This window comes from Drosophila bipectinata, chromosome 2L (assembly GCF_030179905.1).
Source record: "Drosophila bipectinata strain 14024-0381.07 chromosome 2L, DbipHiC1v2, whole genome shotgun sequence".
Classification (NCBI taxonomy): Eukaryota; Metazoa; Arthropoda; class Insecta; order Diptera; family Drosophilidae; genus Drosophila; species Drosophila bipectinata.
Window position 1 is genome coordinate 2,834,147 of NC_091736.1, and position 15,751 is coordinate 2,849,897.

General features: G+C 38.7%; 3 protein-coding genes across 3 annotated transcripts; all 3 read right to left on the reverse strand.

The window, feature by feature from the left end:
• Positions 1 to 59: 59 nt before the first annotated feature.
• Positions 60 to 1,190, reverse strand: LOC138925729 (protein toll-like). The gene is made up of 2 exons (XM_070276887.1): positions 202 to 1,190; positions 60 to 125 (listed from the first exon to the last, which is right to left on the reverse strand). The coding sequence occupies exon 1, from the start codon at positions 1,188 to 1,190 to the stop codon at positions 234 to 236; it is 957 nt and encodes a 318-aa protein (XP_070132988.1). The 3' UTR covers positions 60 to 125; positions 202 to 233.
• Positions 1,191 to 1,567: 377 nt separating this feature from the next.
• LOC108124259 (uncharacterized) lies at positions 1,568 to 2,938 on the reverse strand. Its single transcript, XM_070276888.1, has 3 exons — positions 2,718 to 2,938; positions 1,960 to 2,658; positions 1,568 to 1,571 (listed from the first exon to the last, which is right to left on the reverse strand). Exons 1-3 carry the CDS (start codon positions 2,936 to 2,938, stop codon positions 1,568 to 1,570), a joined length of 924 nt encoding a protein of 307 aa, XP_070132989.1.
• A 7,527-nt stretch (positions 2,939 to 10,465) lies between these two features.
• LOC108124354 (uncharacterized) lies at positions 10,466 to 11,389 on the reverse strand. The gene has a single exon (XM_017239969.3). The coding sequence runs from the start codon at positions 11,255 to 11,257 to the stop codon at positions 10,517 to 10,519; it is 741 nt and encodes a 246-aa protein (XP_017095458.2). The 5' UTR covers positions 11,258 to 11,389; the 3' UTR covers positions 10,466 to 10,516.
• Positions 11,390 to 15,751: the final 4,362 nt, after the last annotated feature.

The following is a 15,751-nucleotide window of genomic DNA, read 5'->3' on the forward strand; positions in this document are numbered from 1 at the left end:
CTTTCCAGTGAACTAGCTCCTTCAGGGATGTCATATAAGTTCCAGGACTCTGGTAGTTCCGTTTGATTGAAAGGGATGAAAAATGCTTCAAAAAAGAGTGTCGTATTCCTGAGCTTGTTTAGAGCCTTGGGAAAATAGGGCGGAAAAATTTAAAATATAAATGTTGAAGACAATACAGAAATTATAGAATGCGTTTAATACCATTTATGTAAAAATTTTAGCAGTCTTATTTCTTAGTGTTGAGGTTGAGTCTGCCTTGTGAGCTTCTCGTGCGGCATTGAGTAGATCAGCTTGTTCCAGAAATTCGGGCTATCCCTTGCCAAGTATGTATTGAGCACCATATACGCCCTCAGTTCGCTGTCCAGGTCATCAAAGTTCTCCACATCCGGATAGAGGACAACTATCAGACGCTTGCAGCGATCCTTTGCCGTGGCGTGCAGGGCCAATCGGAATTCGAGGCGACCCCAATTGGACTTCAGAAAGTTGTTTGTCATCAGGATAATTATGCGCCTGGAGTCTTTTACGGATCTGTTAATGCACTCGGGAATTGACTCACCGACTAGCCAATCTCGAAGATAAAAGCACAATCTGAACTTGTGGCTCCCGTTTTCTAGACGCTCCACAAACTCCGCAACGAGCTCCTCGTCCTTGTGGGTAAAGGACAGGAAGGCATCGAATTTTTTCTCCAAATCGAGCTCCCGACGAACAGCCAGACTGAGGCATATTTCGTGTTCATAGAACCAAATCAAAATGGGTTGCCTGAAGATGACCAACAGGTTAATCCCCAAAATTAGAATCATTAGGAAGGCGGTTAAAGTTGCATAATATATTAGAGCCGATGGACAAATGTCACTCACTTCTACGCCAATTAGGGAATGTCCTGTTTCCCCGCAAATCATTGCTGCAGAATCAATAATATTCTCAGCATTTCCCCTTACAAACTTCAGGAACTCTTTATGTTCACAACTGCACGACCATGGGTTTCCCTCCAGAAACAACTTCAATTGGGAAGAGTGTATTCTTTTAATTAGAAAGTTACGTATATCTTCATTCAGTACGGAAATATTATTTTGACTCAAGTCTAGATAAATGAGTTTACTTGGTAACTGGTCGATGAAGGTCAGCTTGTTGTTTGCCAAGGAAAGATGTGCCACATTTTCGAAGCCCGGATGGGAAATGTTGGGCAGCATTTCGAGTTCGTTTTTATCAAAAATTAAAGTTGTTTGGCCTGTAGTCGGCAAGGGTAATGGTGGAATATCCCTTAGGCCCCTTCCACTGCAATCAATATTAAAAGATGCTGAGCGTGATTTTTCCTCACAGCAAACACACGATTCAGGACATTTTCCCAAGGTTAAATTGCTAATTTGTAGAGCTTTTTCGTACTCTGCGGGATCCTGTTTTCGAAGAAAATATAGAAACAAAATTGCCTTACATTTGCATTCCCATGGATTTCCAGACAGGGACACCGATGTGATGTTTTCCCGATGCCAGATAAATTTAACAACATCATCATCGAGAGATAACAACAGATTATTTCTGATGTCCATGTATGTAATGTTTTTGGGGATCAACTGCAAAGGGAGTTTCATTAAAGAGTTATTCGCCATTAACAAATATTTCATTGAGGCGTGCCCCTTTGAAAAAGTTGGATTTGGAAGTGTGCTTATTTTATTATTCATGAGAAATAGTGTAGCATCATTTTGAATTGGGTACGGCAGCTCCGGGTAAAAATTCAAGTTCCTTTTTCTACAGTCAATCCAGAAGTTTCTATAAGTGCAACACGAGCATCTATAAGGACAGGAAGTGTTTAAACTATCATATAAAATTGGATCATATTCTGCTGAATAATACGAAATATTTTTATGGAGATATTCCAGTGCCATTAAAATTTCATTTCCTGGAAAGCGTTTTATTATATTATCTTCCTTGGCAAAAAAATATGAATTAGTTTTTTGGAACTGTTTTTTAATATTAAATTTGCTATTAATGTTGATCATATTTTCGAATATAGGATCAAATTTAGATTCATGTATTCGAATAATGTTTGATTTTCTTTCAAAGAAAAATGTCAGATCCATTTCCTTGCAAGAGTGGTTCCATTTATTGCCGTATTGGTAGAAAAAGGGAACTTTATGGAGATAGTGGATAACGTTTTCGCTAAGAGTATGCAAATGATTGAATCGAACATCGAAATATTCCAAATAGTTGGGCAAATGACTTACTTCCAGAGAAGTTAGTTTATTATAGGACGCGTCGAGTTCTTCCACAATACTATATCCCGGCAAGGATCTATTGGGCAGCTGGGTCAGGTTGTTGCCTTGAAGTATTAGGGATGTGCTTCCATTGATTGGAATTGGTAATGGCTGTACGTCTAGCAATTCATTCCAGGAACAATTTATTGAAAATACATTAGAGCTTCGGTAATATAGGCACTGACACATAGGGGGGCACGGTATGTAATTTATGCCAATTGTAAAGTTACAGAAATTTTTCGTTTCGAAGCATATAAAAGCGGTTAAATTTTCAAACGGTATATATGAACGACGATCAAATTCAATTATCTTCAATTCGGTGTATGGGTCAAAGTACTCCAAATTAACCATTCCGTTTATGTTTGCTAACCTTAAATAGCACAGAGTATCTCGCAAAACTCCCGATCTGTAAAAATGGTTTTTATTAAGAAAGTAATTAAGTTGAAATTTATTTTCCTTACTTACCGAAAAAAATGGAAACTTTCAAAATCGACATCATCAAAAACCAAATCTTCCAAACTTGGTAGATCATTAAAGCTTTCGGCGGTTAGGCCTTTGACTTTTAATGAATAAAACTCGAGTTTCTTCAATTTCGACTTTCCTTCAAATACATTTTCTCCAATGTGAAGAGTCAGCTTGTAATGAATGTAACCGGAAAATATTTTAAGTTGCGTTATATTGTTCATGGTTCTTTTTATATAGTTGTTGATAATCGACGACTCCATTTGGATATTTGAATATAATTCAATAGACAGCTCTTCCGGTCCACACCAATTGCGAATTTTTGTTTCTTTTATTTTTAGGGATGGAGAATATAGTTCAAACCCTTCAGCTTCAGAAATGCCAAGATTTTCAAGATAGTATACTCCAGGACAAAATCTTAAATCATCCGCACTTGGTAGTCCCGTCACAGATAATTGATCAACTTTAATATTGTTTTTCAAGGAAATATTTTGAATATTCCACTGGTTAAAGTCTTTGGTAATCCAATTCAATTTTATAATCGAACCCTCAAGTTCAATTTGGTATTCTGAGGTAGTAATTCTATTATTTGATACATTGCACGTCTTATTTGAAGATACATTAATACAAGGACCTCCACAATATAGTTCGCAGTAATCTTCTCTCACGATTATTGAAGAAAGTTCTTGACTAGATGAGCTGACAAGGGTATTTCTTGAAAAAACTAAGAAAACGATAGTAAATAGTTCCTTTAACATTTTTACGTCCGAACTCTGGCTTATTTCAATTTGAAATGATTGGAATATCCACTTCGTGTTGTTTATATGTTCATTATATTATTTCCGCCAAATGACGACAAGTATTTCCCAAAAGGGCAAAGCCATACATAAATATTATTCCCTTACTGATCGTTTATAATAAGCAATAAGTATAAAAACTTTAAAGTAATGAAATCGAATGAATTTATTGTTATTTATTGTTTTTTCGATTTTTGATTTTGACTTTTAAGATTATTTCAAGACCCACACATATAAATATTTTTTAGTAAACAAGTTTATTTATTTTAAGCCTGCATGTGAATACAAGATAAACATTAAATATTGTTCTGCCCCGAGACATTATCTCGTTTCCGCTTATACAGAGAACAGATTTTTTACAATTTTCCTTACTTCCATGTCTATTCCCACTTCAGTGGGTTCTTCCTCAGAAAAAGCAAACCACACCTAGACTGTCAGAGCTTCGTTGGCCATGGCCACATGCCGTGGCAATTGATGTCAAATTTATAACGACAAATACTCGAAAAGTTTGCCACGTAGGAAATTCCCGTCGAGCCGTCAAAACCGGAAATGGCAAAGTGGCAAAGCGCAAAGCGGAAATGGCAGGCACAACACAACGCAACCCAACAGAAAAATGCAAATTTCCACGAAAAGGAAATTATAAAAATATTTGTTGGTGTCCCACCTGGCCCACACTTTCTCCGCGCCCCCCATCCCTATAAGCTAGCCCACGAGAGCTACCTGAAAAATAGCAAAAGAATTTTTGCACGTGGATCGTCCTTGTTATTGGAGTGGCTGTTATTGTTATTGTTGTTGGTGTTGTTGTTGTTAGCCGTCTGAAGTCCACTTGAAGCGACGTTCCCGCACTTTGGGGGGCGAAGGTCCCACAACTTCAAGTGCTCCATCGTCTGGCGGAAAGTTTTTACTTTATTTTATTCGGATTGGTTTTTTTTGTTAGCCACTATATAACAAATAGCAAGAGTAGCTCTATATATAGCCCAGATAAAAATGGCAGAGTGTATGTGGGTAAATTTATGCACCGGCAAGTGAAAGGTTCATATTTTAGCCATTGCCAGAGTACGAGCGATTTCAACTTTAATTATTTTTACAGGTGCAATTTATTTACATGAATTTCAATCTCCGTACCGGAGTATAAATTACCATAAACATCTCCTATATGGATATATGGCTATACGTATATATGGTTTTTAACGTTTTTTTTCTGCTTACCAGGGCTTTTTCCATGATGAATATTTAATGCACAGGAATGGGAGAAAATCAGTGGCAAATGGTAGCCTGAGAGGGGGGCCGTGGAAGAGGGCAGCGGTAACTCGAAATGTCAGAAACAGCGAAAAAGCAAAGCGAGCATTACAAACAAAGGCTTGTGTTTCCGACCTACTGTTTCCCAGGCCTTTTTCCGAAATCATAAATGCACAAACACACTTGGCAGTGCTCTCGGATGCACAGGTGAAAAGTCAGAGAAAGTCAAATTAATTCCACTTAATTTGTTTTAACCACAAAAGCCAAAGTATCGAATGCCAAATGGATGTCAATTCGGCGCTTTCAGTGCTACGTAAAGGGATATGGTGGGATATTTCGGATGGGAATTCAAATGAAATTTTAGTTTTACTTTAAAACGAAAATAGTCAACGAAACCATAGATAAAAATTTTGCAAAATGATCAAAATTCAATAGATAATTACCAATAATACATGTTTTATTTTAAGCTAATCACAAAAATTATTAACATTTCTTCTAAGATAATGTAGCATTTACATTCCCTGTTACTGTTAATATCTTAACATACTTCCCCAACCTTGCTGTTATTAACAGAACTTTCTCTTAGCCTGTAAAAACCATGTTAAGTTTACATTCTCTCCGTGAAATATTAATTTTAAGAAAAGGATTTTGAAATCCACCCCTCAAAATAACGGTATTTTCACCCTTGTGAAAAGTTCTTAATGTTCAAGCTTCCAAGTTTCACTTCTCAGCTTTTATAATATTAAAAGCTATAATTTTTTGGACCACCCCTAAAAAAGCCACTCGGGTTCTTCTTAGTTTAGAAACTGAACATCTTGGCTCCTATTGGCTGTAGCCAGATTATAAAAGACCAGTACGTGCCCAATTAAGGCTCAGTTGGTTTTTAGCCCGGTCTAAAGGATGCTGTTCACGGAAGGTAGCCACAAGGACTTGCACCTTAACTTAAGGTGATATATTTTGTAAAATTTAAAATATATTGAATAAAATCTTACAAGCTTGTCGAGTGTTTTTTATTCTTGGTGGGATATTAATATAATGATTTTCAAGTGACTCCTTCAAAGTCATTAGAATTTGTATTACAAAATGTTGACAAATTTGAAGTTAAATGTCAGATCATTTTGACTATAACTTAAAAGATAGTTTTGCGATTTTTTTTATTGATTAGTTTATGAATTTTTTGATTTTTTTATACGTACAAATTTGATAGCTTACTAAATTTACTTATATAGTTAAAAACATTTTTTTTTTAAAGGCTAACAACTTTTTTAATATTCAAGAATTGCAGCAGTTTATTTTACAAAATAATGAGTTAGCTTAATGGTATTAGTAGAGGGGTTAATATACATAGGTTCAAGCAAAACATAAAAATTTACCAATTTTAGAATAAAAAAAAATTTTTAAATAAATAAAAATAGATATGTTAGTATTAGTACGTAAGTACATAGTATATATAGAAATAAACAGAATAAAACAAAAAAAATGGTGGATGAACATTGCAAAAACACTATATACAAAGAAGTTATGCTTCTAAACAAGGAGCTCTTCTGAAGTGGACTTAAGAATATAACTACTAATGAAATTAATACTAAAGAAAATGTTCAATGTTGCCAAATACGATAATGGTCCATCAGGTTATACATTTAAAGAGGATCTGAAGTCTAACCAGTAAAAAAAATATAATAAAGGCAGTATGTGTCACAAATACACAATTAAATTATGTGTCGAATAATTATTAATGAAATAATTAATGGTGACACATTCTAAGGTATATTGACCCTACATAACTTTACTAATGAATAAAAAATAGTATTACTTATATATATTATTACATACAATTATAATATTATATTATTATCACCTAGAATAATATTACTAAATATGCACTTAATAAAAGTCAAATTCGTTTAAAATGGTGTTAAATGGCTTCGACGATTAAAATACAATTTTTCTAATGAAAACTTCACTCAATTAAGCAAAGACCCTATCCATAAATTCCCCGAGAGCCACGCAACAGATTTCATTGCTGTCTGAGCGAACAAGTCGCCTCAGAGCCATCATTTATAACACCCCTTTATTATGCCCAACTTATGTCTTTGCGGGGGTGTAACCCTTGAATGAATCTGGGCGGTTTTTAGCTTCTCTCACAAACTCCAATTACGACCTAATTAACAGCGCCTAATTACTTCCGGCCCCGACCCGCCCCACCGTGGCTCCCTCCGTGGCGGCCCCCAGTGCCACCCAACCTATAACCTTAAATGCATTTCTCTCTTGCAGTTCACAGAGGCCATTCGAAAATTAAATGCTACGCGAATTTTCGCTCTAATTTTTTATTTTCGCCAATTTAGCGAAATCAGGAGGAGTCGTTCTCCTACTTGGGGGAACTACTTGGGGCTTGAAACAATTTATTGGAGATGCAATTGAAAATGCAGCAAGCGTGTCGAGGTCGAAAAATGCCAGCCATCGAAGCGCTTTGAACTTGTGGCAATAAATTCTTCGTTTTTGGCAAAAGCCATAAAAAAGAAATTGAAAAAAGTGCAAATCTAATGAAGAGCCAGGGCTCGGGCCAGTGCCTACAAATTGTATTTTATTTTACCAAGCACTCAAAAATTGTTTTATTTTTGTGGTTTTATGTTCATTGATAAATTAGTCACGTAGTAAAGCCGGCCGTCTGAAGGAACCAAAAGATAGCAGTCGTTGAGGGTCAAAGAGGCGGAAAAGTTGAGACTGCACACATTCCTGAACTTTAACTTAACAGGGAGAGCATTAAACTAAGCCCCAAAACTAAATGGACTAATTCCGGTTTTTAACTTATTCACTCTTTTCCGTTTCTATTACCATCTTCAGTTGGCAAACAAGTTGTCGGACCATCGGACTATCCATGACTGACTGGCTAACAAGCCGTTTAACGCCCACTCAGATACTCAGATACTAAGAAACTCGGCTGCTTTCCTTCTGTCTTTGGTCCTGTTTTGGTCCTTCGATGTCGGCGCCCCTAAGCATATGCTACAAATAATTTGTTATTCAATACGAAACACGAAAAAGTACACAAAGCGGCAAACGAGCTTCAACAATTCAACACACACTGGACATTTAGTAAATTGGCTAACAACTTTTTGTTCAGCTTGGTTTTCTTTGTTGTTCTTCTTATTGTTGTTGTTGTTACGTGATTGCCCGACAAAGAGTGTATGTGTGTGTGTTTGTGTGGGTTTTTGCGGTTAGTCGGCATGTTGTCCTGTGTTGTGTGCCATATGCTTGACCACAGGCACACAAAAAAAGGACACGGCCAAAAAGGATAGCTCAACAGCCTGCCAGAAATGTTTTACGAGACCGACGATTCCAAGGATTTGCCAACTAGATGAAGGTGTGAATGTAAAAAGGGGTTTTCACGGTCAATCATTTATGGATTTGTATTGCTAAAGGCTACAAAAAGGTACATTATGTTTAAAAAACATTCTTCTAGTACACATAATTTGTAAATATTTATACCATCACGCTAGTAAAATAACCTCTTAAACCACTGCCTCGTTTACTAAATCAAAAATGATTTTATGTGCATTTCAAAATAGAATCACACACTGTTTCTCTTGATTTCACCATAATCTTCTTTCTATACATTTTCACAAATAACTCGAAAACATAGTACCAATCAACTGACTCTCATCAAGTCAAAGTTCAGGAAAGCCAAGCCAGTGCAGTGGGTTTTACAATGCCACTTATGGTTATGCCTTATGTCTCCCCCAACTACTACGAGTGCCTGGCTTAGTTATCCCCTTGCATTTCGGTTGTTTACGGTATGACCACTTGAGCTGCTTTTATTTTATTGAAGATTTGTATCAAAATGTCAACAGGAGGAGCACTGGGGAAGAAACAGGACCAAGGAACAGGACCAGCAACAAGGACACTACGAACTAAGGAAAAATGCAGAAGTTGCTCTTTTGATGTGGGTTGTGTCTCAAGTTCTATTCCCACTCCTTCAGTCTTGTTTTTTGTTTGTGTTTTCCTAGCATTTGAGCAAATAAAATGTTTGCTTAAAAAATTGCAGGCATGCATTGCCAGTTTCCTTGTCCCCCTATATATATATTTTTTTTCCTACTTGTTATTTTTCTTCCCGCTTAAGTTGAAAATGTTGAAATGCTCATTTCAAGCGAGTTTGCCATTTTCCGTTTTCTGGGAATTTTCGGGTAGTGAGGAATTTACTGCAGTCACGACTCCAGCCTGACACAAATACATTTAAAAATGTGCTAACATATGTACGCAGCCTGCCAGGAGCTCACATATTTCTTTCCATGGCTGCTGCGTTGACAGACCCTCTGAAGCTCGCATCTTATCACCCATCACCCGTCCTGCATCCTGTATCATGTATCCAGCTAGTAGGAGAGAACGTCTAACGACAGTTGGCAGTTAAGTTTTGGATAATGGCAAGCTGGGGTTCGGGAATAAGGGATTCTAGAAGTTTTTTTGGGGGGATTGCGGGAGCTAAGAAGCTGAGAGTGCGGTGCCTGGAGATAATCTTCTAAGCATTATACGTACAGCTTTGATTTCATCTTTGGGTTATTTGGGGTAAATAAGCTCCAAGAAAGTGCAGACCATTAAAATACTTTACGAATCTTAAAACTATAAAATTATAGAAGTAAAAGCTGAAGAAAATTCCTGATGTCGCAGGTAATCCAATTCGAAGAGCTAACAATCACCTTGTAAAAACTTTTCTTTAGACAAACAACAACCTGACACAGATACAGTCCTTCAGGTTGTCCTACCATACTCAGTCCCCAGTTCCTACTCCCCTGACATGTGAAATATTTAATATACTTTCCCCTTGTTCTACGATTCCAAGCCCATTGAACATCTCGACACCATCAACATCAACATCAAATCAACACAAGCACAAATTCAATTACTCAAGTGGAGCAACATTGGCGAGAAAGGCAAACGTGTTTTGCGAGTGACATTAATGCGATTCCGGCAACCGTCAATCATATTTGTATTTCCAAAGCAATGGCCCAAAAATACCATTCGGCTCTTGTTTTTCTGGCACTTTATTTTTTATTCGCCGGCTCTTTGATGGCCCGGCCGCAGCTTAATTTGCAATTTAATCGATTGCATCATGGCAGAATCTACAAATAAAGTGACGGATAGTAAATATTTTTGTAAGCCCACGAGGTGAAACTCGTTTGAAATGTGATAGGTTGTTTTAAAATTTAAGGAAAGACCTCTGAGGCCGCTAAGATAAGCCTTGAAATATTTATTTTGAAAATAGGTGGGAAAAAAGCTGCCAACACAAGCCAAAAAACTCTTTTAAACTGGAGGGCCAATACGTCACACATAAATGACACTCCTGACACACTCATTAGCACCACCACGCCCCTCTACCAGGATCACCAGGATCCAATTGCCGGTGCCGTGGTGTGGAAAGAAATACAAACAGAATCGCTTTCAACATATTCCGAAATGAAATCGAATGTCGAGCGTTTGTCGGACAGATTAAAAATACAATTTACGGCAAATCAATTGCGGCTAACATGGCAACAGCAAGGACAACCATGGTCGGGAGGGAAGCAAACCAAAAAAAAAAGGAGAAAATTAAAATGGCCACCGCAAGGAAAACAGTTGAAGCAAAAAATGAAAAGCAAACAAAAGGAAGGACCGGACCCCGAGTGCCGGAAAATCGAAAAATGAAAGCCCTCTTGGAAAAGAAAGAACGACGACAACAACAAGGCCGGCAATAGCAACAGCTGTTGGCATAAATTTGTATAAATAATAAACAATTTACGAGTACAACTCTTGGACCTGGACGGACTCTGCTTCCAGTTCGGCTTCCAACTGCTTCTCTTCGAGCTCGTCCTCCTCCTCCTCTGTCCCTATGGCCTGCTCATCTGGATCATCCTGGCACATTGACTCTTGGCTCTCCTGATTCGGAAGCTCCGAAAGGCGCAATTGCATCTGAAAGGCACGAATTGCTTGAAAACGCTGCTCCCGAGTTAACTGACTGAAGAAAACCGCTCCCATCACATAGCTCCTGATGTCCTGAATATGATCGATCAGTGGTCCGGCGCACGGGGGAATGGGTATGCTCTCCAAGATGCTCCCCATGCTGTCCTTTATTTTGACCGGGCACAACACCACCGCCACAATGAACGTGGTAATAAGAGCACCCCCAATGGTGGTGAATGAAAGTAGTCCGTTCTCGCACCATCCAGGCTGACGGCAAATCATCCTCGCCGTCTTGAAAGCCATTCGCTCGTAGGCGCACCAGCCGACGAACATGATCAGCTCGGTTATGAAAACCGTGGCCAGGATTTCTACGACGGCGAATAGCCACGGCGAGGTCTTCTTGTACCGCTTGGGTATCAGGTCTCCGTTCCATAACAAAAACAGGATGGCCGTGAGGAAGATATTTGCGCTTATAGGGGGTGCCGGTGAGCAGTGATCCTTTGGCTTGGACACAAAAATGGATACGCCCAAAATCTGCATCACTCCAGCCACCGCAATCGTTGTATGACTCACCATGGTTTTACTACTAATTTGAATTATTCTTATTATATCTTTTTTTTCAAAAAAGATTTAGCTCTATAAATTTTCTCTAAAATTTATGAATTGTTACAAGTCTGACTGATAAAACTGACTGTCATTAACTGTCATTTCAACAAGCCGCTAAATCATATCGAAACTAAATGAAAAGGCAACTAAAAGCCACCTGGGAATTTCTTTTCACCTGCCTTGGGCTTGAACTGAAATATTTTTACTTTCAGGACAAGCTCTCTTGGCTTTTAAACACGTCATAAGCTTTCCAGCTGCCTGACCGGCTCAGGATGGCCTTAACATTTATTGCATACTTCTGAGGGCCATGGCCTGTAAAACACATTCTGAAGTGGTGTAGGTGAAAGGCGTCCTTACCAAATTGGGGCATGAATCCTGTGGCACAGGAGAAATCCATTAAATACCCTCACTGAAGAATACTTAAAACAAATGTTTACTTTTAGCTTCAAAATTTGTAGAAATCTTTATCGAAATCTGAATAAAATAGTTTAATTTCCAATGCTGAAGAGTATCCACTAGTCATCCTCAAATAATTAAAAATATTATACATCCGGCTTGGCTTCTTTGGAATTTATATTGGGCACTTTTCTGGCATCTTTTTGGTTTCACTTTGTGTGATTTTCACTGACCCCATAAATAATTTGTGGCCGGCAATAACAAAAATAAGAAGACAAGTTTTAGTGCAAAATTTGTGGCATGCAGCCACTTAATGTGCAATCAAACAATTTCATGGGATTCTCAAGGACCATCCAGCTCTGACATTTAAGTGTTACAAATTTGTGAAGCAGTTTAAATTATAAACTTTAAATTATCATAACTTTGGGCATGTCCCGGGGGGAATGGGACTTGAACAAACATTGACCGGAAAGTCAATGACAAAACTTTTTGGCGCAGCAATAAAAATCAACATTATTATGTTAATTGGCTGGGCTTTTTGGCGGAGGACATGCCCTTTGGCATTTCTCAGTGGGGTCAAGATTTTAATCACTAAATTAGTTTACAAAATATGTAAGAATAATTTTTGGGAGGGAATTTTTTTCCCAGCAATATGCCTTAGGTCAGGTACAGGAACAATCAGGCTGCCAAAGCGCCTAAAAGCATATGGCCTTTATATTATTCAGAGTGTGGAGGTGGGCTCCTTTGTTAACTGCGCAAAGTTTTTCCTCCTGTGGAATATTTGTCTTTTTCCAACCTTCTTTCTGTGGCAACCAGAAATAATAAGCAAACATTATTTATTTTAAAGGAAGCTGCAAAGCCGTTGCATAACCCGCGGCGTTTCAAAGTGGAAACAATGGCGGAAAACCGGCAAGGAAGTTGCCTTGTCATGGTCGCGGGCAGAACGTCAAAGTAATTAAACAAAAGTAATTAAGATTAGCGGACTTGAAGTAGCTCCGAGTCATCAGCAAGTCTCTCACCTGCCCTGCCCTGCCCTGCCAGCCTTTTTTGTGGCCATTATCATTATCATAGTGAGAAAGGGGCATGCTGCCAGCCCCGAAAAGGTAAGGTTAATGTTAAGCGTAACAATATGAAAAGCTTCCTGACAACTTTGACGTCATTATGGCCAGAGCATCCTTCAAGCCTGAGCTCTTTACACTTAGGTCCCTCGTTATGGAGTGCCCTGAGTAGAGCCTGACCCAATCACCTCCAGGGTATTTCGCAAATTATTATTGTTATGAAAAGTTTGGCCGAACAGGGCTAATGATCTTTAAAGATTAGTTTCAAACAACAACAGTAGCAGCAGCAGTACGCAGCTAATACTCACTTCAAAATGGACTCGGGCAATCAGCAAGGGGTCACGACCCCCGAGGAACAATCATCATCAAGCACTAAACTCAATCGACAGCTGACTTGCCATATTTCTCTCTTGAACTTTGAACCCTCGGCTCGGCGTGCTTCATTAACTTCCATACACCCATACACACCCTTACACTCATCCTTCCGTATCAATCGAATACAATCCTTCAATGGCTTAACTCCCCGGCTATCGGCTATCATCAACTAAAAAGAAAATCCCATTGACTCTGATTCGGATTTGGACCGTTTGCAGAAAGTTTGGGCCAACAACTTTCGCAGATATTTGGCCGCTTAAATTATATTTCCCGCTGCCAAAGGTTACAGTTAAGCGTTGATAGTCGATAGCCAACGGACCACGCACCGAACGAGATTTATTAGCATTCAAAGAGGCATTTTAGCCTGCCGCTTACCTCCAGTGTTGGGCGCTCATTTTTCACCAGACCAACTTTTGTTTTGATTAAATGAAGCTTAACGAGCGACCGCACAAGCCACAAATAACTACACTTTTAAAAACAGCCAGAACTTTATAAGCTCCTATTTTTCATATGATTTAATATTATCCCAATTTTTCTCACTGTACTAGCTGGTACGTGTTACCCATAGAGGGGTCTTAACCAAGCTTGAGGTGCTGCCAACTTAACTAATGAGCTGATTTACAGCCCAACACGTCCAGGACAAAAGCCAAGGAGTGCAGTTTGCCGAAAGGTGAATAGAAGGAGGCCAGAATCGAGAATATCGGCGGGGCGGGGTCGTATGACAAATGCGGTTTGCTGTTATTTATGGTGACCGCAGGACAAGATGTTCTACGTGGGGTCATTAGTCCCGTAGGCGTTCTCCTCTAACCGAACAATAGCAATTTGTACGGCCCATTGATGTTCTTTCAACGATTCTGGCTTAGTAGGTAAAATTAAACTTTTTAAATATAGCCAGAAATCAAAAATATTACCACAAAAGAGGTTTCCACAATATAGCAAGTCCTTGCCGTATTGTTTTTCTTGCGATTATCCCTAATTAGACTTGGCTATATATATTAGCTTTCGCAGCAATCAAGACGTGGGAAGGACAAAGGCAATCCCACGACCCACGACCTGAGCCCAGCTGACAAATTGTAATTGTGTGACAAACAAGCGGAAATCGGCTTAAACCTGCCTCCACTCCGAAAGGAAATCCGCAGAGCGTTGACGCCGCTAAGCAGGAGGCCATGACTTCCTTTATTGAGTTATTAGCCAGGCCGCGTGGCAGCTGATTTTAGGCCATGTGGCAAGTCAATTTGTCAGTCAAAAGGAAACTTTCTTCCTCGCCATGGCGCTTAGTCATGATTGGTAATAAAGTGCGGACACTTTTTTGGCACCTTCCTCGCTAAAACTGGAAATTTACATTTTGGTAGCAATGACAGAACACATTTCACGCCAGTTTATTTTATTTTTGTATTCAACGGTTGGCTGACTTCCTGTTAACAGGAATTCCCCCAACATTTTCCACACATTTTATTTTTTATAATGGCATGCAATTCTTTTGTCGGTGTTCGCTTGAATCAGTTCGCGAGAAGCTTTCAATAAATTTGATCATAAAATGCAAATGTGAGAGTAATTCGTTTCATTAAATACTCTTCACATTCGTTAAATGTTACAGATGATTTAAAAGGGATTATACTACTCGATTATAATACAATTTTTAAAATATCGACCTGATAATATTAAGCATTAATACTTTTTTAAATACTTGCAGAAATAATACAACCCTGATCAAGGACATTCAGTGTAAAAGTAAAAAGTGGGGAACTTTCTAGGTGCTAAATGGCACTTATGCGTAACATTGCGTAAGTGCAGCTGTCAGATAACGTGGCTGCTGGTGGGGTCAAAGAGCAGGAGTTGAGGGATGTGGGTCCTGCCAGAGTGCATGCCAGCTTGAGTGTGAAAATTGCTGGAAAAATGAATGCATGCTTACTGGGAGTAAGTTTTGATTTCTCAACTTGCTGTGGGGCGATGGAAATGTGACGTCAGCCAGTGCAGTGGCTTACTCAACCCTAACAATACGTGATGTTATTAAATTCTTTAACAGGGAAAGCTTTCGATTCCTGCCTCAAATCTTAATTTATTACTCTATCTAGTTTGCCAGTCTTAAACTTGAATATCTGTAGTATAAATCTTTACAGACAGGACGAGGACTTTGAAAACTTTCGAAATAGTATTCCCCAAACTATTTTACCTCATTTGGACACTCCTTAGCCCGTAGACTATGGTGAAAAGAATACTTAACCAAAGTCGCAGACAAAGTGCAAAAGAAAAATGTACACATACATATCTTTACGGGAAAACAGGAACGAAACTTTCCATTTTCAATTTGCTGCAGACTTTGGCTAAGTACCAGAGAAACATTTTCTGGTTTCCATTTTTTGTTTCGCCCTCTCCTGAACGGGGGCTCTGTCTACTTTAAGTCGCATTGAACTGAAAGAATAACATTGACCAGCAAACAATCAGCAGTCAAAAATTTCATTGTTACGGCAGTAGCGAGGAAAATACGGAAACAAGTGAGAAAAAAAATAAACCAGAAAAGTTTTGGACAAGGCGTGAAAAATACAAAAAGCTAGGAACTGAGGAAAAAAACAGGAAAAACTTTACAAAGCATCCAACAAAGTGTTGTAATGGCGGGCCATGGGCACACCCGCCC

Bases quoted from the DNA above. Each gene is read 5' to 3' on its own strand.
- LOC138925729 (XM_070276887.1), bottom strand. From the start codon at position 1,190: ATGCTGCCCAACATTTCCCATCCGGGCTTCGAAAATGTGGCACATCTT.
- LOC108124259 (XM_070276888.1), bottom strand. From the start codon at position 2,938: ATGAACAATATAACGCAACTTAAAATATTTTCCGGTTACATTCATTAC. The intron at 2,659-2,717 runs GTAAGTAAGGAA...CCATTTTTACAG, and splicing joins GAAAGTTTCCATTTTTTTCG to ATCGGGAGTTTTGCGAGATA.
- LOC108124354 (XM_017239969.3), bottom strand. From the start codon at position 11,257: ATGGTGAGTCATACAACGATTGCGGTGGCTGGAGTGATGCAGATTTTG.